General features: G+C 43.0%; 1 protein-coding gene across 1 annotated transcript in view; it reads left to right on the top strand.

Annotated features, from left to right (window-relative positions):
- The first annotated feature begins 46 nt into the window (after positions 1 to 46).
- cenpf (centromere protein F) overlaps positions 47 to 19320 on the top strand; it is a 28097-nt gene continuing 8823 nt past the window's right edge. The window contains exons 1-25 of the mRNA XM_080772321.1: positions 47 to 92; positions 2425 to 2611; positions 2748 to 2873; positions 2996 to 3066; positions 3456 to 3574; positions 3668 to 3759; positions 4215 to 4509; positions 4695 to 4897; positions 5103 to 5228; positions 5807 to 5935; positions 6227 to 6349; positions 7173 to 7308; positions 7875 to 8088; positions 8756 to 9581; positions 10181 to 10387; positions 10625 to 10833; positions 11312 to 11441; positions 11848 to 12042; positions 13403 to 13647; positions 13979 to 14258; positions 14562 to 14735; positions 15017 to 16727; positions 17504 to 17793; positions 18135 to 18243; positions 18681 to 18886. Of these exons, the coding sequence (XP_080628447.1) occupies positions 2450 to 2611; positions 2748 to 2873; positions 2996 to 3066; positions 3456 to 3574; positions 3668 to 3759; positions 4215 to 4509; positions 4695 to 4897; positions 5103 to 5228; positions 5807 to 5935; positions 6227 to 6349; positions 7173 to 7308; positions 7875 to 8088; positions 8756 to 9581; positions 10181 to 10387; positions 10625 to 10833; positions 11312 to 11441; positions 11848 to 12042; positions 13403 to 13647; positions 13979 to 14258; positions 14562 to 14735; positions 15017 to 16727; positions 17504 to 17793; positions 18135 to 18243; positions 18681 to 18886 (6378 nt within the window). The 5' untranslated portion in view covers positions 47 to 92; positions 2425 to 2449. The remainder of the gene's footprint in view (positions 93 to 2424; positions 2612 to 2747; positions 2874 to 2995; positions 3067 to 3455; positions 3575 to 3667; positions 3760 to 4214; positions 4510 to 4694; positions 4898 to 5102; positions 5229 to 5806; positions 5936 to 6226; positions 6350 to 7172; positions 7309 to 7874; positions 8089 to 8755; positions 9582 to 10180; positions 10388 to 10624; positions 10834 to 11311; positions 11442 to 11847; positions 12043 to 13402; positions 13648 to 13978; positions 14259 to 14561; positions 14736 to 15016; positions 16728 to 17503; positions 17794 to 18134; positions 18244 to 18680; positions 18887 to 19320) is intronic.

The following is a 19320-nucleotide window of genomic DNA, read 5'->3' as shown; positions in this document are numbered from 1 at the left end:
TTTGTTTGGGTGGATTTGAATTTTTTCAACTGATGGACTCACAGGACGACGGAGTACTGTAGGAAAATTAGGAAAGTAACCACGCGCCCAAAGTAAGTACACTATAAATTTACCTTCTCTGTTATTACAAATCGAGAAATGCGATCGTTAATTAAATTAAAATCTTAATCGAAGATCATCGTTAATATTTGAGTTTGTTTTAGTTGTATTTTGTGATTTGATGTCCAGGATGGAGAGAAAACAAAAGAGTTCTCTAGTTGCAACTTATAGCCCCACAAGTAGCCCCGCAAGCAGAACCCGAATGTAATAAAGTTTCTGACATTTTCATAAAAGCTTTATGTAGGGTTCCGAGAGGGGCTACCCCACAAGCAGAACCCAATGGTAGTAAAGTTTCTGACATTTTTATAAAAGCTTTATGGAGGGTTCCGAGAGGGGCTATAGTTGCAACTGAGAACACGTTCAAAAAATATTTCCTGCAAATATAATATATTAACAATCTTAAGAGTTTAAAATGCATCATGTTTAAAATGCATCCTTAGGTAGTATAATGCTCGAACCTTTCAGTGGTGTTTAATATTAGTCTTACTATTATTAGCATGATCTTTATTTCCAGGTATGTTTGTACACAATTTAAGGCAAGGGATTTATTTATCTCTGTCACCATCGACAGAGATAAATAAATGCAATAAACTAGCAAGTATTTAAGATTTTCTTCAGTGATCTGATTTATAATAATGAAGTAGCCCAACGAGAATCTAAAACTTTGGGCTAATAATGAAGCATAAGCATCGAAGCAACATGCTGTACAAGAGGTGAAATGTATAGATTGGCTGGTGTCATTGTGGCATGATCTTCATGCAGGCATGAATGATTATTAATTATTGCACATGTTAGTTTATTCACAAATGCCCAACGCAGTGGAATATAATGATTGCAGTTGTTTTATATTCGAATCGATACACACCTGAACTGTACTCAAATCCACATTCACTTAAGGGTCATAATAGGTGGCCGTCTACAAGATCACAATGTATCTATTTTAGTAGTGTAATTTAGGCATTTTGCAGACTCTTAATCCAGAGCGATTTACATTACGCAAGAACAAAAAGCATGGCAAAACATCACATACATAAAAAGTAGTTATCATGAAACATGTGTAAGCTATAGGAACGTAACAGTGGAATATCTATATAATGAAACTATATAAACTATACATACTACAATACTCAAACATTTAGGGGTAAGGTTAGCTCTGGTCCATAGCCTTCTCTTGCTTCGATTCTGACCTGCAGTATACAGGTCAGAATCGAAGCAGGAGAAGGCTATGGACCAGAGCTAGGGGTAAGGCGGGGTGTTGTTCTGTTTAGTCGATGCTCACTGCCTTGCAGTACTGCGATTTGTTGCAATTTTACAAAAAGACAGATTCAATCTCTCATATTTCCAGGGAATAGTTGATTATCACTGATTTAGACAAAAAATGCCTCAAGATGGTCTGATTGATTGAATACTTTTGTAACAGAGTGGTCCTCTGTTACTTATGTTGCACAGCATATTGGCACTTTATTAACTTGCACAGTTGTATTTTGCAGTCATGATTTTATTGTTTAATATCGTTTCCTGTTTATCTGAGATGGCCACTCAGCCAACGAGTTCCACTCGTTGGCTGGGGGAAATGCTTGGTGATTAACAAACATGAGGGGCAAGTGCAATGTGGGTTATAGATGCAATATGTTTGGGAAGTGCAATAATGTGGAGTTATATTGTTGAATTGTTGAATGCCTAACAATTGCCTGTGATGTGTTTCAGTAAGGATTGGGCTGGACCATGTCAGGATAGCAGGGGGTTAAGATGTGCTGTTGAGATTGCTTATTTATGTTGTAGTGTTGAAGGACTTATTATATAACTTGTATAGTTCATGTAGTTCACAGAAACTTAACATTTGTATGGTTTAAGGTTATTTATTTATATGTATTTATTGTATGCTTATGTATGTATTTATGGTATGTTCTCATTTGAAGACACCCCTGTAAATGGTATAGTCCATTATCATTATCTCCAGCTGGGTATAAAAAACTGCCATTAATTGCCAGTGAACTGAAGTCTGTGCTGGGAGTAGAGAGCTTCCTGCATTTATGCCAGTTGGTAGTGCTCCTTTGGTGAATAAACATATCATTAATACCGTTAACCTTTACCAATGCCTCTGTACTGCTTCTCCAGCCACTAACACGCCAACACGGTCATCATTCCTACAACTTTATTAGTAACAATGTAGACAGTCAGACCTTAAGGCTAAAATCATTGTACAAAAAGTCGTTTTCTATAGGAAAATCTCCCCATCTTGTGGTCTCCTGATAATGGATGCCGTCAGCCAGGGCATTCCACGTTTCTAATGATCACTTCTTCTGTGCTTGCTGTTGTCCATAGGTACTGTGGTATACTGTAGGTCACGATGAGCTGGGCAGTGGAGGAGTGGAAGGATGGCCTTCCAGCCAAAGTCCTGCTGAAGATCCAGGAGATCGAAGGCCAGCTGGACAAGCTGAAGAAGGAAAGAACTCAGAAACAGTTCCAGCTTGACGCGCTGGAGGCTGCCTTGCAGAAGCAGAAACAGAAGGTATGGGAATGGGGATTTAAGTCCAGATTTACACTCTGTAGTATGACAGTGTCACTGTACAAGAACAAGCACATTAGATTGGTTACTATGGTTTATTTTTTTTAAATCTCTCCTACCATTCTCGCGTCCTCTCCAGGTGGACAGTGAGCGCAGTGAGGCGTCTTCTCTGAAGAGAGAGAACCAGTCGCTGGTGGAGTCATGTGACTCACTGGAGAAAGCTCGTCAGAAAGTCGTCCATGAGCTGGGGGTCAAGGAGCAGCAGGTCAGTTCAACAGAAGCCTCAGACCTGCCACAATTATTACATAATCGCCTAATCACATTTGTTGACTTTAATTTGATTCACTGTGATGTTTTGACTCAAAGAGTTTTGTTTCCTGATCCCAGGTGAGCTACCTGGACGGACAGCTCAGCTCCTGCAAGAGGACTGTTGAACATCTTGAACAGGAGCTGAAGAAGTGAGTTGGAGAGTCGCTATTGATGACGACAGGTTTTTGGTGCGATGCAGGTGTCGGGGAGTCCTAGACCAACGACTACCAATGTTTTGACACACATTTTGATGAAATTAATAAAAATCACACCCGTGACTGTGAAGTGAGAGGTGCTCTTATCATCTACATAATCATGTCAAGCTTTTAATGTTTGTGTTTACACTATGACACTATGAAAAATAGCCATTCATTACAAATCAAGTTTGTGTTTACACACACAAACTTTTTTAACTTTTGAATCGGTTCACCACACAAAAATCAGGTAGTGATGAAAAAAATTCGATGCTGTTTTTGTGTCGCAACACGGAGCATCTGCTGTTTGTTTACACTGTGGGTCTGCGTCCTTCCCCCCTCAGGAACAAGAATGAGTTGGATCGCACACAGCCCTCTTCATCCTCTGAGCTGCAGTCCTATGGCACCCCACAGAAGAGTTTCCCCACCCCTGCAGCCCCCCCACCCCACAGGCAGCAGCACGGTATTTAACACTCACTGAACACTGTGGTCTACCTACCTACCTAAGTGTTGTTTGTGTAATAACGTGTGTGTGATGTGTATGATTGTGTGTCAGACAACAGAATGGAGGAGCTTCAGGACAAATACAACAAGGAGGTGGAAGCGAGGAAGAGACTGGAGACTGAACTCAAAGTCCTGCAGGTCAAAGTGAGTCAGTGTAAACATTACATCATCAGTGCACTTAAACACTAGAGTTCTCAACTTCTGCCCGAACCTGGGCAGAGGGACCCACATTTTCAGGCCTGTTGGGAACTCTATTAAACACCCGACTTCACTGGGAATAGATCGATTTCTAGATTAAACTAAGCATATTGTTCTGTATTTCTTTTGTAAAAAAAAGTCGGCCGAGTAGTCCTTTAAACCTAAGGATGAACCATACATATCAAGTAGCAGATCCATAAGCTCAGAACGCGTTGCTTTGCACTGTGTTTCCAGCTTGCAGAACGTTTAATGCTTTAGTGTGATGCTGTAGTATGATCCTCAAGTTAATGATTAATTTACGGGGGGAAAAAGATTTTCTGCCAACGATTTGTAGGTGAAACTTAAAATCAGCCCTGTGAAAAGTGAATCTATAATAACTAACGTATTGGACCCTCTTCTAGCTGTTGAATCAGTCGTCAGTCAGTGTGAGTCACAGAGACATCGCTGCCAGGCAACAGGCCGGATCCTCCATATTTACATGGCAACAGCAGGGCGACGCACAGAGCCATCAGTCCCAAGCAGGGCCCGCCATGATGGAAACGCCTGCGAAGAGGCGGGCCCAAGGATCCTCCCTCTGGAGCGCCCAAGAGGAGACGCCAATCAAACACGGCCAGCGAATCAGCTCATCTGTGGTGCCGCACAGCCCGGGGGTTGGCTCCACTCACCAAATGGATCAACTCAGATCTCTGAATCAAGGTGAGTTTAATGAGCGTGTGTGTGTGTGTGTGTGTGTGTGTGTGTGTGTGTGTGTGTGTGTGTGTGTGTGTGTGTGTGTGTGTGTGTGTGTGTGTGTTGTCCTCACAAGTGTGGGTGTGTGTGTGTCACCACCCTAAGATGTTGATGTCCTTGCACGTGTGTGTGTGTGTGTGTCTGTCTGTCAGAGCTGCGAGGCCGTGTCTCAGAATTGGAGAGCAGTCTGTCCAGTCAGGAGAAGGAGCTGCGCGGCCAGGCCAACAAGCTGCTGGACCTGCAGTCTCACCTGGACCAAACCCGCAAAGAGCTGGCCGACCGGGACCGGGACCTCAACAAGACCCGACAGGAAGGCAGCCAGCTCACTGACAAACTGCAGAAGACTGAAGCCAAGGTACGCATGGATTAAAGTTCCCAGTCGCCACCACTGATATCACTTATTTGGAACATGTCTTCTATAGAAGCTTTTTGTTGGGCAGCGTAAATACTTTCCATAAAACCCTAAAGGTCTCGGATATTTCATAAAAGCAAAAGTTAAAGCAACCTGTGATTTATTCTGAGCTCAGCTCAGGTTGAGTTAAGAAATGTTGTGGTTTTAGTGTTCCTCGGCAGAGCAGAAGCTAAAACAAGTCACAGAGGAGATGAGCTGCCAGCGACACAACGCTGAGAGCTGCAAGAGAGTCCTGGAGCAGAAACTGAAAGACCAGGAGAGGAACAGCCAGAAGGTAATGACAGCAGGACACTGGGCTCTCTTTTCGTCCATGCTAAACCCCTTGTCCCTATTAACTACTTTGCCTTTTTTATATTTGGAAAACATCTTTGAATAGTTACAATAGCCAATCTACAAGCTCACAACGTGTTGATGTAGATTGGCTATTTTAACTATTCAAAATTGTTTTTCAAAATAGTAAAGTAGTTTAGGGATAAGGGGTTTAGCATGGACGAAAATAGAGCCCTCTACCACAACACTCAACAATGTCAGCAATGACACCATTTTTAGGTCTAATGCCACTCCTGATTTTTTGAGAACTACTGTATATCATTGGTTCACAAACTTTGTCAACTATGCCAAAGACCCCCAAATTGTAATTTGGCTGCGGACCCCCTCCGAAAATCTTTAGTGCCAGGGGTAGAATGGGTAAAATTAACTACTTTTGGTGATGTCCCCCTGGACCCAACTTTGAGAACCACATAAATAATCTTGAAATCAAATAGAAACACTTACATATGATCACAATGTTCAATTTGAGGACATTTAACTTATAGCAAATGACAAAAGTATTTATTTTTTCTTCTCGTGTAGGAGCTGGCTCAGCTGCAGAGCAGCCAGCAGGCTCTGGACCAGCAGTTGAACCAGACCAGAAGCAAACTGAGCCAGGAGCTCCAACAGGCCAAGACAGAGTCCAGTCGACTGCAGGCCGAATTGGAGAAGGTAAGCGGCTCTGCACTAGGCCAATAAACTGAGCCAGAAAGGGTTTAATGCAGTATTCTTCAGTGAGTCGTCATGGATATAGTTGCTGACGCATGCAGGCGTGTTTGTTTACGATCATACAGCTTTTGACTGTCTATTTTCATTAGAGAGCCATCAGAGATCAGTATCTGTTTTTAATAAATCTCAAACTACTTTTTTCTTCCGTGGTCTTTACCTCTCCTCTCCATTTTCTCCTCTTCTTGTTTCCTATCCTCCGCTCTCTCCGGTTCCTCCTGCCTCCTTGTGTCCTAGATGTCCGTCCAGAAGTCTCAGTTGGATAGGGAGTTGGAGGAGCACAGACAGAAGGTGTTGAGGACTGAGCAGAGTGTCCAGGCGGGCCAGGCCAGGGAACAGGACCTCCGGCACAAGATGGAGGTAGGTTCATCAACAACCAGGAACTGGAGCAGTTAAACAGTCCTTTAACCACTTAATGGTGATGTGACTGATGTTTTCTTTTTGTTAGAAATAAAATATGTGTTTTTAGTTTTTAGTAACTGTGGTCTTCCCATCTCTCCTGCTCTTTAGTAAACAATGCATTTTCAGGTCAGGATGCCAATTTCAAATAATTTGGAGAAAGAACAATAGTAACATAAAACATGAAAAAAGAACTGGAACACTGTAAAATTGAAACTGATAGATTGGGTTCTGTCTCCTGATTGGGTGAAATTGGTATGCCGACTTGAAGAGAGATGGGGAGTCTCCTTTTGCTGAATGAATGCTCTACTAGTCTATAGCAATGATTACAAAATAATTGATGGCTCGTGAGCTTTACTTTTTTTTTTCTTTTTCTTTTTTTTAACTATGTGAAAGATCTTCAGTCATTTTTGCCATTTTACAACCATCCCAGAAACGGGGATGCCAGGGTGATGGTGGTTCATGTGTTCATCTCTGATGGATGTCAGGGTGATGGTGGTTCATGTTCATCTCTCTGATGGATGTCAGGGTGATGGTGGTTCATGTGTTCATCTCTCTGATGGATGTCAGGGTGATGGTGGTTCATGTGTTCATCTCTCTGATGGATGTCAGGGTGATGGTGGTTCATGTGTTCATCTCTCTGATGGATGTCAGGGTGATGGTGGTTCATGTGTTCATCTCTCTGATGGATGTCAGGGTGATGGTGGTTCATGTGTTCATCTCTCTGATGGATGTCAGGGTGATGGTGGTTCATGTGTTCATCTCTCTCTCTCCCTCCCTCCAGGAGCTACAGAAGGACAAGAACAGTGTGAGTGTTCAGTTGGACCAGAGTAGCAGACAGCTGTCTCGCCTGGAGGACGAAAAGAAGACCTCCGAGCAGAGCCTCAAACGCACCCAGGCCCTACTAGACGATTTCAGAGGTAAACTAGTCCCAAACTGGGGCCCCCAAATTATTGTGGGGGGTCCCCAGATTATTAGCTGAATGTGCAACATTGTTTTCTCACTCGACAGGAAACAAACCAACATACAGTAAAGCCTAAGTGTATACAGGTTTTCTGCACATTTCCAAAGTTACAATTGAAGGTATTTTAAGAAATTTGCAAATATGTAAGAAAGGCAAACATTGTGAAAATAGCCGATCTACAAGCTCACAACGCAGTGTGAGGCCTCATTTATTTCTATTTTGACCACATTTAAGTTAACATTTATATTGTTTCTCTCACGCAGAATCCTCTCCATATTATTTAGTTATTCGTAATGTCATACTCGATCATACTCAAGCAAACTTGAACAAAGTCAGATCAGATTACTTGATTGTAATCTGATTTTGTTTCTCTATTCTAAATGGCAAAAATAAAATCACCTGTAAACTTGTGATGTGACAATAAAGTGGTACTAATAATATGTGCACATTTTCTTCTTAACATCACCTTATGTCACATTCGGGCGTTTCAGCTGATTTCTTTGTGTTCATTTTGTTCTCTAGCTAAATGTGAATCTCAGGCTGAGGAACTGAAGCAGTTTGGTTCTAAACTGGACCAGCAGTCTCGCTCCGCAAACCAGGAGGTGGACAACCTGAAGAAATCACTAGGCTCCTCAAACCAGGAGGTGGACAACCTGAAGAAATCACTAGGCTCCTCAAACCAGGAGGTGGAACATCTGAAGACGTCCCTCTGTGATGCAGAGGCCAAAGGCAGCAGGTTGGTACAGGAGGAGAAGCACAACACAGTTCTGATGGTCACTTGTTTCGGTCAGATATTAAATTGAAATACTCAATTTTGGTCCTGATTTGAGTTGTCCCGATACCAGCATCGTAAAAGCTGCCTAAAATGCTGATATCGGCGAGTATGACAGTCTGTGCCATTCTGATACTGGCGCCTATTTCATTTATTAATATTTTGAATGCTTCAGTTGATGTTGCAATGCTGTTTCATACTCTCTGTAGTGGTTCTCAAACCTTTTAATTTCAAGGACCTTCATAATAAGAGTGAGAGTGTACAAAATACAAATGGAACTTATGGGTCCATTTGGTAACCTCTCAGAGTTTCAGGAAACACAGATAGTCCCTGGACCCCACTTGTGGTCCCTGAACCACTGTCCTAGATCTGTTTAAATTGCACTATGGTATTATCGTATTATCGGTACTCTCTGTATTGACCGATGCTAACCCAGTACATGGGAACATCTCTGGTGGGTGGTTGTCTGAATTTATACTCCCCTTGTATAGATGGTAACCTTTCTACTAAGTGTTCCCTAGAAATCAATATGTTGGGTCTTTTTTTTTTTTAATGAAGAAAAAAAAATAAGCCTTTTCTGCATCCTTTGCATTATATCTGTTTTTGATTTCCATTTATCTATCTATTCAAGGACTTTGAGTGAACTGCAGGACCAGAAGATCAAATCCCAACAGCTCTCCAACCAGAACCAGGAACTGAAGACCAGTTTGACCTCCAGTCAGAACCAGTTGTCCGAAACAGAGAAGAATAACCAGGAACTGAAGACCAGTTTGACCTCCAGTCAGAACCAGTTGTCCGAAACAGAGAAGAATAACCAGGAACTGAAGACCAGTTTGACCTCCAGTCAGAACCAGTTGTCCGAAACAGAGAAGAACAACCAGGAACTGAAGACCAGTTTGACCTCCAGTCAGAACCAGTTGTCCGAAACAGAGAAGAACAACCAGGAACTGAAGACCAGTTTGACCTCCAGTCAGAACCAGTTGTCCGAAACAGAGAAGAACAACCAGGAACTGAAGACCAGTTTGACCTCCAGTCAGAACCAGTTGTCTGAACTGGAGAAGAACAACCAGGAACTGAAGACCAGTTTGACCTCCAGTCAGAACCAGTTGTCCGAGAGTGAGAAGAACAACAAGGAACTGAATACCAATCTGACCTCCAGTCAGAACCAGTTGTCCGAGAGTGAGAAGAACAACCAGGAACTGCAGACCAATCTGGCCTCCAGTCAGAACCAGTTGTCCGAGATGGAGAAGAACAACCAGGAACTGCAGACCAATCTGGCCTCCAGTCAGAACCAGTTGTCCGAGATGGACAAGGCCCACCAGTCCCTGCTGGAGTGGAGAACCCAAAAGGAGGGTGTGATTAACAACACAGAGGCTGTGCAGAAAGACCTGAATGACAAGATCAGTGAGTTGGAGAAGAGCCTCGAGCTGCAGGACCAGACCAGCCTTCAACTAAAGGTAATTGTTTTGTGGCACCTTTAAAAAAATGTTTGCGTCAATTCCCAATATATAATTGCCCAAAATAGCTGATCATCTCCAAGTTAACAACGTGCCCTAGATCGTCTATTTTCCGGTGCGTGTTTAAGTATAAATGAGGCATAATAACTCTGTGGCTACTGTATAGTAGATATTTAGGTTAATTTGAGATTTGGAGAGTAATTTAACTACTTGTTCCGAAGCATCTCCCATAAATCTGTTATTTCTTCAACTGTTTGGCTGTATGCAGAACAGCAGCAGAATAGGTTTAGAGCCATTATACCAAAATATCATGATTTTACATATCGTCTCTGAAACCTCATGTCCAAAACGGTTACTTTTAAGGATTCTAATTAAAACATGGTGCCATGTTTAGAGTGTGCAGATCTGCTGCTTTTGTGTGACACTGTAGTATGATCAAGTAAGGAATTAATTAATGGAGGAGAAAAAAAACCCCACACAAAGTTAAAATATGGAGAATACTGTAGATAAGATCTTTCGGCCCGATATTGACAATTATGGACAATTAGTCTTTCATGCTTTAATCCCTGATGTGTGCTGCTGTGTTCCCTGGGGTGCAGGAGCATGTGTCAAGCCTGGAGGGGGAGAAGGCCGGTCTGCTGAGCACTGTGGACTCCCTGAAGGGAGAGCTCCTCATCAAGTGCACCGACCTAGAGGAGAAGAGCCACCAGTATGAACAGCTGCAGTCTGAGCTGTCTGAGGCCCGACACAAACACTCCAAAGACCTGGACAACGTCTGCTTGCAAGTCACACAGCTTGAGGCACAGGTAGGGCTGTCACCAGTAGGACATTTTACTTGAAGATGAATTGTCACTCAAATAATTGCGAATACCGGTAATGATTCAATTGTGTCGGTGAACATTATTGGAACATTGTGAATACAATATAATAGATGACTGATGCCTCAGGCTGGCCTCCTAAAGTCCAAGATCCATATTGCAGGCTTCCAATGTTGATCCCGAGATTATGCGTTATTCCACATCTTTTTCTTCCCATCTGAACAGGTGAGAGATGTGGAGGTCCGTCTGGCCCAGGAGGTCATCCGGGCGGAGCAGGCAGAGAGGTCCACCTCGCAGCTCCAGGAGCAGCACCAGGTGGTGTGTGAGCTGGTCTGCTCCAAAGACCAGCTGATAGACATGAGCCAGTCAGAGATCACACAGCTCCGAGACAGACTCGCCCAACTCACTGTGCAACAAGAGGAACAATACAGCAGGTTATTATTACACACTCGACTTCATATGAACTTGAACTTGAGTACTTGGTCTGCTCTTTTTTCCATCTACAATTTACAATTCAGGCATTTAGCAGACGCTCTTAATCCAGAGCGATTTACAGTAAGCAAGAACAACACATGGTAATACATCAAATACATAGAAATGCTCATCAAGAATCATAAGCAAGCCAAGAACCTAACATCTGTCTAACAGTAGAATATCTGTACAATGAACAGAGTGAAGCTTCAAGCTATGACTATATAAAATGCAATCTAAATGAATAAGTTTAGCCTTTACATATGCCTGTAAGGTCGGCATGGGTAGTGCAAGTGCTACGAGCTAAGATGGAGTCTGAAGAGGTGAGTTTTCAGACTACGGTGGAAGAATAAATATCTACACTAGTCTCGCAAACCAGACTATCCACAATTTCAGCAACTGCAGCTCCTAAAATGCACATGTTCTGTTCGTGTCTCCCAGGCTGAGTGAGGAGAAGGCTGCGGCGCTCAGACACTGTGAGGAGACTGTAACAGCAAAGAACCTGGAGGTGGAGCAAGTCAAATTCAGTGTGGAGAAAGTTCAGCAGGAGTTCCTGTTTGCTAAAGATCAGGTTAGAACAACAAGATCATACCTCGTTTCCATATAACTGAACGTCATATAATTCGACGCCCATGTCCATTCAATCCAGGGGAACCTCTGTGGTCTCCCATGTGTTTGTAATACCGGTACTCCTCATTCTGTTTGTTTCCTGTACGGAATGGAATAAAGTAGTAGGTAGGGCTGTCATGATTACAAATTTAAGCTGATGAATAATTGTCACACACATAATTGCGATTAACAATTGAATTGTGTTTTTGGCATTGAACATTGGAGCCTTTTAGGCTTCGTAAGGAAGACGTTTCCAAATAAATTACTTTCAGGAAAAAAAATGGAAAAAAGAATAATAAAGGAGAAATACCCATTCAAATCTAAATATCTGTGATGAACGAGAGGTTAACATAATTTAATTCATTCAGGTGACCTCGTTGGAATCCCTCCTGAAGGCACAGAGGTGTTTGACCGAAGAGCTGCAGGGGCAGGTTCAGACCCTGACCTCCACCAAGGAGGAGCAGAGGAGAGCCCTGGAGGTCTCCTCAGAAAGCCTCAGACACCTGGAGGAGGAGCTCAGAGTGCTGCAGGAGCAAGCCCAGGAGAAGATCAGGGAGGCTGAGGTATATACAGGAGTATGATTTGATTTTGGCCAAAGAAATACAAGTAAGGAATGGTACTATGTTTACCCAGGGTAACTGGACTAAGCTCAAGAACTTGTTTACAGCCAGGCCCTGCTCATAGAACATTTCATGGTAGAGGTTCAATGCCTTGTCCAAGGGCACTTCAGCGGTGGTAATTTTAACGTGCCGGTCCGGGGATACGAACTAGCGACCTTCCGATATCGAGACCGCTCCGCAAACCGTTCGGCCACCGCTGCCTGTAGTAAACTCAATATAACTTAAACCCAGGATATACACAAATTACACATTTAACTAAGCATAATAAAACCAACCAAGTTAAGTAGCCAATCTACTAGCTCACAACATGTCTAATCACGGCACGTTGTGAGCTCATAGGTCGGCTATTTCCAAATGGCCAAAGAACTTGATTGGTTATTGTACCCTATGTAGTATAAAATATATATGTGACATCACAACACTCCATATTTGGTCCATACATATACTGTATAGGGATAAAGGGACACAAAGAGACGGATACAGAAATCTCCATATATGGGCATAAAAGGGACACAGACAGATTCCAGGTTGGAACGGTTACTCTGACACGGGTACAACGGGTATTGCATAGCCGGGTGGGGCATGGATCTCCAACTTCCATCGTTACTGTCTCGGTGCTCTACAGCCGCGCGCCAGTCTAGTTTTATAACAATTTAAATAAATGTGTTTAACTGTATTCCTATTTACTTGCGCAAGTAATAGTTTTCATTTTCGTATGTCGCCGTTCTTGATATGGCAGTGGTGTCAGATTACATACATGTATACATAGGGGCATTACCTTTAATCCTCCCGACACTAAAACATATCGTCATTACGTCACCATCGAAAACCAATTACACCCTGGCATTGGGTCCTTTAATCCACATCTTTATTACGTCATCATTGAGAGCTAGTTGTACCAGTTATACCCTGACGTCATATTCTGCTACGATACATACGCATCAAACGAGGCATATGCAAAGTAACCACATTATACCGCTAATCAACTTACAAATTACATATACAGAGGCATTTGAGGCATTACTTTTACCATACTTCACAATACTACTTTTTTACCTCCAAAAACTAGGTACGTAGCAAATGGCTAAACCTAATAATTCAATATTTCAAACGTTCTTTCACAGAAGCTGAGATTTGACAGTTTGTAGCGGTCGACAGTACTTGCGCGGCTCTACTTGTGCACTAGTAGGCCATTTATGTCCTACTACTGTATATGTAATGTTTCTATACATTACATATATTGCAATACTTCAAGTGTATCTATGTACCTGAACTTGACTAACGACTAAATCAACTGATTCAGACCCTCCAGCGTTCCCAGGCAGAGGAGAAAGACAACCTTCAGGGTCAGATCTCTTCTCTGCGAGAGGAACTCATCACCAGTAACGCTGCAGCAGAGACACTTCCTGCCTTGAGGAGTGAGCTGGACACGGTCAACCAGGCCTTCACTGACCTCCAGAAGTCTAAAGACACTCTGGAGACAACCCTGATGGAGAAACGTAGCCTGATGTCCGCTTTGGAGAGAGACGTCCAAGAGATCACCGACAGGTAGCCCTCTCATGATATTATATAATAGCCTGACCGCAGTTATTTTGCAGTATTGTCAGAATCTTTCCCATTCATGTATAAATTAATCCTTTGAAATTTTGCAGAAATACTGTGTAGGTAGCAATTTCTGCTGTTTTTCTTTTGATTATTGGTACCAGTCATTTTGTGCAGTTTTTGTTTATAAAGCATAAAAGGTAAAGTAATTTAGAATTGATGTATAATTCTATATACCGGTATTTCTATGCCAAAAACACAAATCGATCACAATTATTTGTACAACAATTAATCGTCAACTAAAATGTCATGACTGTGACTTTATTCCTATCAATAGATTGAACAGAGAGTCCGAGAACCACTTGCTGGAGCTGAAAAACTCCCTCAACCAACAGAAGAACCTTAAGGAGGCAGAAAGCGCTGCCAAACAAGAGCTGTCCTCTCGTCAGACAGAGAACAAGACGCTGAAGACCACGCTGTCTGCTGCCTCCAGCGGTCTGCAGGACAGAGACTCCAAGATAAAGAGTCTGAAGGACAAGCTGAACGCAGCAGAGGCAGTGCAGAACAAAGCATCAGACTCCCTCAAAGAGAAGAGCGTCTCCATGCACAAGATCAAGGTGTGCTTCATGGTTTTGTAAAGCAGTGGTCCTTGAAGTGGTTCCCTGCAAAATGTTGAACAGTTTTACTACTATCATATTTTATTCAAAAAATTCTATTCAGAAATGCTCCTAGATATGGTATTTTTGAAAATGTTTAACAACACAAATCTTCTCTTATCAAGATCCTTGGCACAAAATCGTTCCACAATGGGGGAAGCCAAATCATTATTTCAGACTTATCAGCCTGTGTTGTTTTGGCCACTTGACTTTAGAATATGTTCAAATTAAGTATTTCTATATACTGTACATCTTCCTGTGCAGGTCCAGATGGAGATGTTACAGATGGATCTAGAGGACAATGAGACGGCCATGAATGCCTTTGAGAGTCAGGTGGAGGAGCTGAATGGAACCGTATCTTCTCTGGGGGCTCAGTTAGCAGAAAGCCAGACCCAGAGGTCTGCCATGGAGGCCCAGGTGGTGGACAGTCAGGCCCAGGTACAAACTAATTGTAGTGTTTATATAGAGAATTAGAAGCCAAAGAAATTGCTGATCTTGAAACTTGTGTGTTGCGTTGTGAGCTTGAGGGTCAGCTATTGTCAGCAAAGAGATTAGGTGTAGGGATAAAAAGAGAGTCCAAAGTAGTTCACCAAGTAGGCTATAGAGGGTTTAAGTGATGAAAGATGATACGTCGGCTTTAGTCGCACTTTTTGAAATATCTTCATTTGAGAAGTACACTTTCATCAAAGTTCTTCTAAATCCTGAATGCTTGTTTTCAGGTTTCTGTCTTGGAGTCGCGGCTATTAGATGTTGAGTCCCAGAATTCCATCCTCGAGTCTCAGTTTGTCACTGCCAGAGAGGAGCTGTTTGAGAGGACCTGTGAAGAGTCCAACAAAGTGAACCTGCTTCAGGAGAACGTCGCTACGCTGGAGTCCAAACTGAACAAGCTAACTGAAGAGAAACAGCAGGAAACTGAGGCGAGGACATGGTTAACTGAGAAACAAGTCCAACTTGAGGCGAATCTAAACCTACTCGGTCATGAAAAAAATGAGCTTGCGACTGACCTTAGTCAAATAACTGAAGAGAAACTTAATCTGGAAACTCGCTTGAATCAGCTAATTGAAGAGAAGGGACAACTACAAGCTAGCATGGACCAGGTCACTGCAGAGAATGGCAAACTACAAGTTGGTCTCGACCACGTCACTGAAGAAAAGGTCCAATTACAAGCTAGGCTGGACCACATCACCAAAGAGAAAGTCAATATACAAGCTAGCATGGAGCACATCACTGAAGAAAAGGTCCAACTGCAAGCCAGTCTCAACCACATCAATGAGGAAAAAGTCCATTTACAGGCTAGCATAGACCACATCACCGAAGAGAAAGTACATCTACAAGCTAGTCTTGACCACTTGACTGAAGAGAAGGTCCAACTACAATCTAGCATTGACCAAATCACTGAAGAAAAGGTACAATTGCAAGTTAATCTCAAACACGTCACTGACGAAAAGGTCCAATTACACGTTAGACTGGACCACATCACTGCAGAGAAGGGACAACTACAAGCTAGCATGGACCACATCACTGCAGATAAGGGCCAACTACAAGCTACCATGAACCATGTCACTGCAGAGAAAGGCCAACTACAAGTTAGTCTCGATCACGTCACTGAAGAAAAAGTCCAATTACAAGCTAGGCTGGACCACATCGCAGAAGAGAAAGTCAATCTACACGCTAGCATGGAGGACATCACCAAAGAGAAAGTCCACCTACAAGCTAGTCTTGACCACTTGACTGAAGAGAACGTCAAACTGCAAGCTAGCATCAACAACATCACCGAAGAGAAGATTCAACTGCAAGCGATCATTGACCATGTCACTGCAGAGAAGGTCCAATTACAAGTTGATCTCGGCCACATCACTGAGGAAAACGTCCAGCTGCAAGCTAGTCTCAACCACGTCACTGAAGAAAAAGATCAACTACAAGCTGGCATGGAACACATCACCGAAGAGAAAGTACATCTACAAGCTAGTCTTGACCACTTGACTGAAGAGATGGTGCAACTCCAAGTTAGCATGGCCCACATCACTGCAGAGAAGGTCCAGCTGCAAACTAGTCTCAACCACATCACCGAAGATGAAGTCCATCTACAAGCTGGTATTGACCACATCACTGAGGAGAAGATCCAACTACAAGTTAGTCCTCAGAGAGCTGCAGGCGGAACTCCTGGCTTGAGCTTGTATGAGGAGTTCCAACAACTACAAGCTAGTCCTCGGAGAGCTGCAGGCGGAACTCCTGGCTTCAGCTTGTATGAGGAGTTCCAACAACTACAAGCTAGTCCTCGGAGAGCTGCAGGCGGAACTCCTGGCTTCAGCTTGTATGAGGAGTTCCAACAACTACAAGCTAGTCCTCGGAGAGCTGCAGGCGGAACTCCTGGCTTCAGCTTGTATGAGGAGTTCGACCACACAGAGACTAAAGTAATGGAACTTGGTGGTAAGTGTGGTTCATAACTACCGTTGACATATGTCATAAGTTAAAGTCATCATGCTAGTCATTGGTCAATGAGGAAATGTGTCAACTGTAGTTGGTCTAGATCTAGATTAGGTTGTAGTCTATTTGCTTAGAGACCAATTAAATGTTTTATACACCTTATCCTTAAAGCCCAGGCCTGGTATAGTATCTAACTTCCATATTGTGACATATTTCAGTGTGAAGCCGAATAGGGAGGCAAGACATAATGTATTGTATATGTCAGTCATTTCTTTGTATATTTGTCAATAGTGTCATTGTCCCTGTGCATTATGGTTTGTTTACAAATCCTAAAAGGCAAACACATTTATTTTAATTTATATTTTCCAATGTTCAATTGCAATATTTTTTTAAGACTATTAATCTCTAATTAAAATGTTATTATTTTGTCAGAATTTGGAGGATAGCCACTTGAGATACAGCATCTCATTTTAGAGGGGGGTCATAACTACAGTATACACACAGAAACATTACCAACACCCCAGCCCTCAACTCATTTTAAACTTGTCTAATAAAAGTCAGAAATAAACTAGTATTAAAAGCATGAGCAGGTTGTTTCAAAATGTGAATACAAGGAAGTCCTGAAGTGGCCAAGACCGGTAACTGATCTGAGATAAAGGAGAAGATTATTTCAGTCAAATGGAGCTTTTTACTGGAACTGGTCTCCAGTTTTAAAATTGAATAACTGCATTAGTCCATGTTCTAAATCTAAACTATGTAAATGTGTTGATCAACCACAGACGGCGCCCAGCTCCAGTGTGTGGACCAGATCGGACAACAAACAGTCACACAGTGTGACCTGGACCACAGCAGACAAACAGTCACACAGCTGGAAGTAAAGCTCCAGAAGCTGCACTCTCAGTTGGACATCCTGACCTCTGACCTCATGCTGAGGAAGGAGCTCAGCGCCGAGCTGGACGCCAAAGCCCACGACTTGGAGGCCACGGTCCAGACAGCCGAGGAAAAGAGAGCAGAGATGTTGGATAAACTGAACGCTGTCCTGGCGGTGAATGAACAACTCACGGACCAGGTATAGAAGCAAACATAGTTTCACTGATTGACAATATTGCAGAGTCTAAACAAAGCCTGGGTGATACATCGCTATGGCCGATATATCGGTTGTGCGGCAGACATTTACAGGAAATGTATTTTAAAGTGAACTTGGGACGTTCTTGAAAATGTTGAATATGACACACACCAGGAACCTCGTCATTCATTCAGATTGCTTTCAGATTTTGCACACTTGTTTTTCTTTCTTATTTAAGTATCCTAGCCTAAAAACATTAGTGAGTCTCCATAATAGGGATCGACGTGAGACACGCTGTAGTAAAGAAATGGCTAACGCGGTGCTGTGTGTTCATATACGTGTAGGTATGTGAGCTGACCGAGGAGAAGGGCGATTTGACGTTACAGCTGCAGACTGCCACATCCCAGCTATCTGATGCAATGGAGAGACCAGAAGGTCTGGAGATGGAAACGGGTAAATGTGAAGCTAGAGACTGACGTTCTGAAAAGTTTTGAATATACAGTATGGGGCTGGGAATGTTTTGAATTCTTATAACAAAGCTCAACATTAAATACGATATTCTAATATTGTTACATTGAACATAATTTTTCAATCATTTATTTCATGCGTGGACTTGCCACTTTAAAACTGTCTGCACACAAAAGGCAGAGTAGACTTGAAAATGACCCCAGAAGTGTTTTAAAGTGAAATACTCCTTCACCCAAGTGGTCACCGTCAGCTGGGTGGGCAAATGGGGGCTCTGCACCAAATCTCTTAATCGAAAGATATGCAATTTTGGGTGGTGGGAAGATCGACTATTTTCCACGAATGTTCGCCCACCAGAATAGGGATGCTAGGGTTATTTCCCTCCTGATCATCGATGAATGTGATCCGTCCATGATGATGTGCAGGTGGCTGGGAGGAGAAGTTCCTTCAGCAGCAGAGTGAGTTGAAGAGGGTTCGCTCTGAGAAGGCCAACCTGGAGCGTCACATCCTGGGCATGGAGGTGGAGCTGGAAGCCCTGCAGGAGCACAAGAGCAGGCTGGAGGTGGAGCTGGAGAGCCAGCGGAGGAGGTGTTCAGCCATGGAGCAGCAGATACAGGCCTTCCACACCGAGGTGAGCATTTATACTGCACTACACCTAGCAGATGCAGGCCTTCCACACCGAGGTGAGCATTTATACTGCACTACACCTAGCAGATACAGGCCTTCCACACCGATGTGAGCATTTATACTGCACTACACCTAGCAGATACAGGCCTTCCACACGTGGTTGTGCGTGTGTGTGTGTGTGTGTGTGTGTGTGTGTGTGTGTGTGTGTGGCAGTCTTGCTATGGTTCCAGCACTGAGCAGTGTGCAGGAACCAATATGACTCCACACAGAGTGATTTGTGGTTCCTGCCGACAGGGCCTTTAAAGGCTTTGGGTTCCCTGTGCGATGGTGCCATACATGATGTTACAATTTCACTCATCTTTATTGCTGCTATGATGCGGTATAAAGGGATAAATGCAATGTATATAGAGCAGGGGTCTTCAACAGGGGCTCCAGGAC

The sequence above is a fragment of the Protomyctophum bolini genome (genome assembly GCF_963924005.1).
Source record: "Protomyctophum bolini genome assembly, chromosome: 1".
Lineage (NCBI taxonomy): Eukaryota > Metazoa > Chordata > Actinopteri > Myctophiformes > Myctophidae > Protomyctophum > Protomyctophum bolini.
This window is presented reverse-complemented; position numbering and strand designations above follow the sequence as displayed.